Source organism: Rhynchophorus ferrugineus, unplaced genomic scaffold (genome assembly GCF_030347505.1).
Source record: "Rhynchophorus ferrugineus isolate W39M unplaced genomic scaffold, kcgeb_rfMv2 rfM1, whole genome shotgun sequence".
Taxonomy (NCBI): Eukaryota; Metazoa; Arthropoda; class Insecta; order Coleoptera; family Curculionidae; genus Rhynchophorus; species Rhynchophorus ferrugineus.
In genome coordinates, this window is record NW_027472580.1 from 30,307,558 (window position 1) to 30,312,595 (window position 5,038).

Genomic DNA, 5,038 nt, shown 5'->3' on the forward strand with positions numbered 1-5,038 from the left:
ATTTCATTCATTTAGACAAATTTTCAAGAAACATTATTTCACTGCTATATATTGGTTTCCTGAAGATACTGGTCTCAAAAAGTCGATATTATGGGCTTGGTTTTGTTTCATCTCGATGATGCAGTTTTTCGCATAGTATATTCATAACACCTGAAAAAAACGGCTATTCCAGAAATTTGATTCAACAACCCTTTCGAAAACTAAAAAGTTGGTATAAATATTAACACTGTATTCAAAGGAGATTACTTTGAAGGGGTAAATAATAAAAGAACGATCAAATTTTAATTCTAATTCACAATAAATTCACAAATATTAACAAATACCTACGGCTTTTTCAGCTAGATTCAATTATCTGATAAACCGCCGTGATTAAACAATTGCTCTGCTCTCTTAATTACAGTTAATCCAAAACAAAAACAAATATCTATCAGACAAGATCACGCTAATACGAATTAACAAAGATCGTAACGACTATCGGCTCTCGGACGCGCGGTTTCGTAATTCACGTAAGAGCTCGTTACAATTGCAGGTTTTACTTGCGAATCGGACCCGCCCCAACCTAGACCTTCACCCAGAAAGCGTTAACGCGCCTCATATTAGGAGGCTGACCGGCTGAGCCTTATGTAACGATGTTCGAAATTTACGGGTCGATTACTTTGGGCTTGTAAAGATAGCGGCAGGACGAAAGAGAAAGTAATCGGCGACAAGCGAGAGTAAGAGAGAAGAGCGACCTGATGGGAAAACGAAGAAAGACCGGTCAGGTTCTTTCGGTGGTTCGAATTCGCCTCATCGATCAGTATAAAAATGGAGGAGATTTTTGGTAACAGCATCAGTTCCAGTTGGGTTGAAGATCAATACAGCACGATGGCATTCAGAGTAAGTTGTACTCATCATGCGTCATTATCAATAATTCATCATCATTCTCAAACTTTTCCCCATTTTTAAATATCTTTACATATTGTACTAATTCTTCTGAAAAATTTTGAAGCATACAGATATTGTTTAAAAACTTTTTAATTTATTTTATTTCATTACAGTATCAAGTGATTAATGATATTCAGAAAGTACATTTTTTCTAAAAGATTGACACTAACCCCAGCAATTTGTTCGTTAATAATATTATTGAAAGCGTCAATTTTTTTAACGGAAATCACAAGAACTCTTTTGCAACTGCAACGATGTATTTATACCAATAATTATTGATTAATAAAAATAATTATTGATTTTAATCAGAGATGAAATTTTACTTCATAGTTTTTCATTGTTGTTTATATTCTTTTACAATCTTTCTGGTCATGAAACGATAGAAATTTCTTGAATCAATTCACTTAATTCACTAATGTATTCTTAACCAATCTAATGTAGCGGATTATTATCTGAAAGTGAAAAAAAACTTCGACTGAAAAATACGGAATATTATCAAGATACCTTTGATTTTCCAACCAATCTAACACAATTAATTGCTCTTTATAAACGACAGTTGTAACAATTTTACCAGGTTTTAGCAACTTATGGAATAATATCCACTGTACCAGTTTACAGCTTGAATTTCGAATTTTTTTCTACTTACATTTGATTTTAGATTATCATAATTATCATAAGTTTTTATTAATGAAAAAATAGTTTGATTCTCCTATCTGTAAAATTACGTGTTTTCTGCTTTCTATTTGAATTACTCCAGTGGTCGTCCCTTATAGTTTTTAGATTGAAGACAAAATGTTTCTTTTAAAAAATGATTTTTATTTACTAATTCACACCCAGATCTTTCTTGTTTTCCAAATTGTAATCGGTACGTCTAGATCTTTCAAGAAACTTCGAAGTAACTATTCTGGGGAATGTATCTTTTTTTAAATGAAATTACATATTTTTATTTTTACAAAAAATTAATGGCTATGGGACGTTAAGATTAGATTGATGATTATATTCATTTAAGCACCAATAAATATTTGCAATACCACTTATCAGAAAGAGTTTATGATTAAGTACCACTTTTAATATTTTTTTAGGGAACTTTTAATCATTTGTCTCAAAATAATTAGAGAGAGCATAGTTTTTTGTAGTTGTATATTTCTGTATTTACAAAGGTAGTCGCTTTCGCTGTAAGAAATATATATAGTCGCCAAAAATAGTTTTAGGATATCAAGAATGAGTGTTAGACTTAATAAACAGAGAGGACATTAAAATAAATTACGATCTATCAGTTCACTTTGCATTCTGAACTCACTCAAGTGGGAATGAATGCGACCACTTCTGGCAGTAATTCTTCTGAGTATATTTTCTGACAAAGAGACCTTCAAGCCAGTTTAACTTAGATTAGCTGAAGAAGGTTATCTTGTAGAAAAACTTTTCACTATTCTTTTTATTGCATTATTTTTACCTACATTTTATCTATGTTTATGCTTGTATCTATTAATATCGTTTTATATACGATTTTCTGCTTTGGATAAATGTTATGTTAGCCACAATATTCTCATGAGACCATCAAGTCCTCCTTTATATACTATGTTCATGCATTCTATTTGTATAGTTCGTCAGTGCGGTATTAGTACTCCTAGATTTTCCTTGATTTCATTTATAAATTTTATGTATCAATTAAAGATACGTTAGAATGAATTAGGCAATTACAAATAGGATATTGATTTTTAATTTAATTATTGTAATTATTATAATTATTGTTATTATTTTATTAGTTATAACTGCATATTTTGGTCTTTAATCGTATTAATTGTTGACAGATAGAGACTAAAAACACAGATTATCTCGGGCACCTCATAGTGGATAATTCCCTTCTAATCCAACCAGTTTGCAATCGACCTCGTTTTTTTAAACAATATTTTATCGCAAGTTATTGTTATTCTAAAATATTTTGCTGTGATTTATTTTCTTTCCTTATATAGAAACATGGTTAATTTTCAAGTCCAATAACATTCATACTTATATTACATATATTTCACAGCTTTATATTCTTGTTATTAAAGATTTACATTTTTTGACTATATGCATTAAAGGACTACTTTTAAACACACCCAAACCGCCTCGCTATTGATGATTGATGTTTTCTACAAATTTATTTAAAAGTAATTGGGTAATTCATGAACAGTAAAACTAATTATATTCATGTTTTCTGAAGGCTATGATTAGAACTGATAATAAATGTTAATTCGTTGCCTAGTATAGTTGTACATAAAAGTAATTATATATTTATTTCAGTTTGTTATTTTGGCTCTTACTCTTGCCTATGCCAATGCCGGCAATTTAATAGCCCAACCTGCAGCTGTAGCATATTCTCCAGCTACTGCCGTTAGCAGCCAATATATTCACCAAGCTGCCGCTCCTGTAGCCTACGCCAAAACTATATCAGCTCAACCAGTTGCCGGTAGGTTTAACTATAGAAAGAATGTAATTTGATAACATATTTTGTTTTTATGGATTTAAAATTTAAGATAGTAATTATTAATAACTTGACTAATGTATTTATGTTAATCCTGATATGTTATGTTAAAGCTTATTCTGCTGCTCCTGCCTTTGCTGTATCCGCTGCACCTGCTGTTGCTGTCCACTCCCCATCTGTAGCTGTCCATGCTCCTTCTGTAGGTATTTCTGAACAATCTGTGGCCCGTTCTCTTGGTGGTGCGCAATCCGTTTCCACCTACTCAAAGGCCGTCGATAGTGCCTTCTCTAGTGTTCGCAAATACGACACCAGAATCACCAATGATGCTGTCTCCTTTGCTCCAGCTCAGGTAATTTAACAAAAACTAATTAAAACAATCATATCATGTACGTTTTTACCTTCAGGTTGCTTACTCTGCTCCCCTTGTCACCAAGGCCTATGCAGCTCCAGCTCCTGTAGCTTATGCTGCTTCAGCTCCAGTGATTACAAAAACCTATGCAGCTGCCGCACCTGTTGCCTACAGCTCTCCAGCTTCCCTTTTGACTAAGACTTATGCTACTGCTGCTCCAGTAGCTTATGCTGCCCCTGCATCAGTTGCCTATTCAGCTCCATCTGCTGTACTTACCAAGAGTTATGCTGCTGCTGCTCCAGTTGCCTATTCCGCTCCATCGGCTGTACTTACTAAAACCTATGCTGCTGGTGCTCCACTTGCCTATTCTGGACCATCTGCTGTACTTACTAAAACCTATGCTGCTGGTGCTCCACTTGCCTACTCTGCACCATCTGCTCTACTCACCAAGACTTATGCCGCTGCTGCACCAGTAGCCTACTCCGCACCATCTGCCGAGCTTACCAAGACTTATGCTGCTGCCGCTCCAGTAGCTTACGCTGCCCCAGCATCTGTTGCCTATTCAGCCCCATCTGCTGTATTCACCAAGAGTTATGCTGCTGCATCCCCAGTTGCCTACTCCTCACCATCTGCTGTGCTTACCAAATCCTACGCCACTGCTGCTCCAGTAGCATACGCCCAATCTGCCCCAGCTGCCTTAGTTACCAAGACTTATGCTTCTTCAGCACCTGTGGCTTACGCAGCTCCTGCTGCAGTAACTTACTCTGCTCCGTCTGCAGTTCTTACCAAGTCCTATGCTGCTTCAGCTCCATTCACTTATTCAGCTGCTGCTCCATTGGTCACTAAAACCGTATCTCCTATCTCCACTTACGCCGCCTCCGCTCCAGTGTTGACCAAAACTGCCGTCAGCTATTCTCCAGCTGAAGTAGTAGCTCACACTGCCTTCCAAGGTCTTGGTGTTGAATACCATTATTAAGATGACCTGAACCTAATAGACTGCCATTATTTTTGTTTGTATTCTGTAATATTATTTTCTATGTTTTTAAATAAATTATTTTTTATTTATTTGATTTGTATCTTTAAAAAACGAAGCCCACCAACTCAATCAGAGTGATGCTGCTCCCTCGTATCTCAATTGTCAGTTTTAGTTTCAGCGTTAATTGATCTTACTGACAGGAACGACCTGGAGGACCAATAAAGTTCGAACACGATGATTTCAAGGACAAAAATCTCCCATGTTTAAAGTTGCAACCAAGTTATGTTCGTCCGAGTCACCTGAGGGTGCGCAAAGTGGGTTT

General features: G+C 35.5%; 1 protein-coding gene across 1 annotated transcript; it reads left to right on the top strand.

Moving 5' to 3' along the window:
* The first annotated feature begins 685 nt into the window (after positions 1 to 685).
* Positions 686 to 4,805, top strand: LOC143196237 (uncharacterized). Its single transcript, XM_076403901.1, has 4 exons — positions 686 to 876; positions 3,211 to 3,376; positions 3,505 to 3,740; positions 3,796 to 4,805. Exons 1-4 carry the CDS (start codon positions 805 to 807, stop codon positions 4,714 to 4,716), a joined length of 1,395 nt encoding a protein of 464 aa, XP_076260016.1. The 5' UTR covers positions 686 to 804; the 3' UTR covers positions 4,717 to 4,805.
* Positions 4,806 to 5,038: the final 233 nt, after the last annotated feature.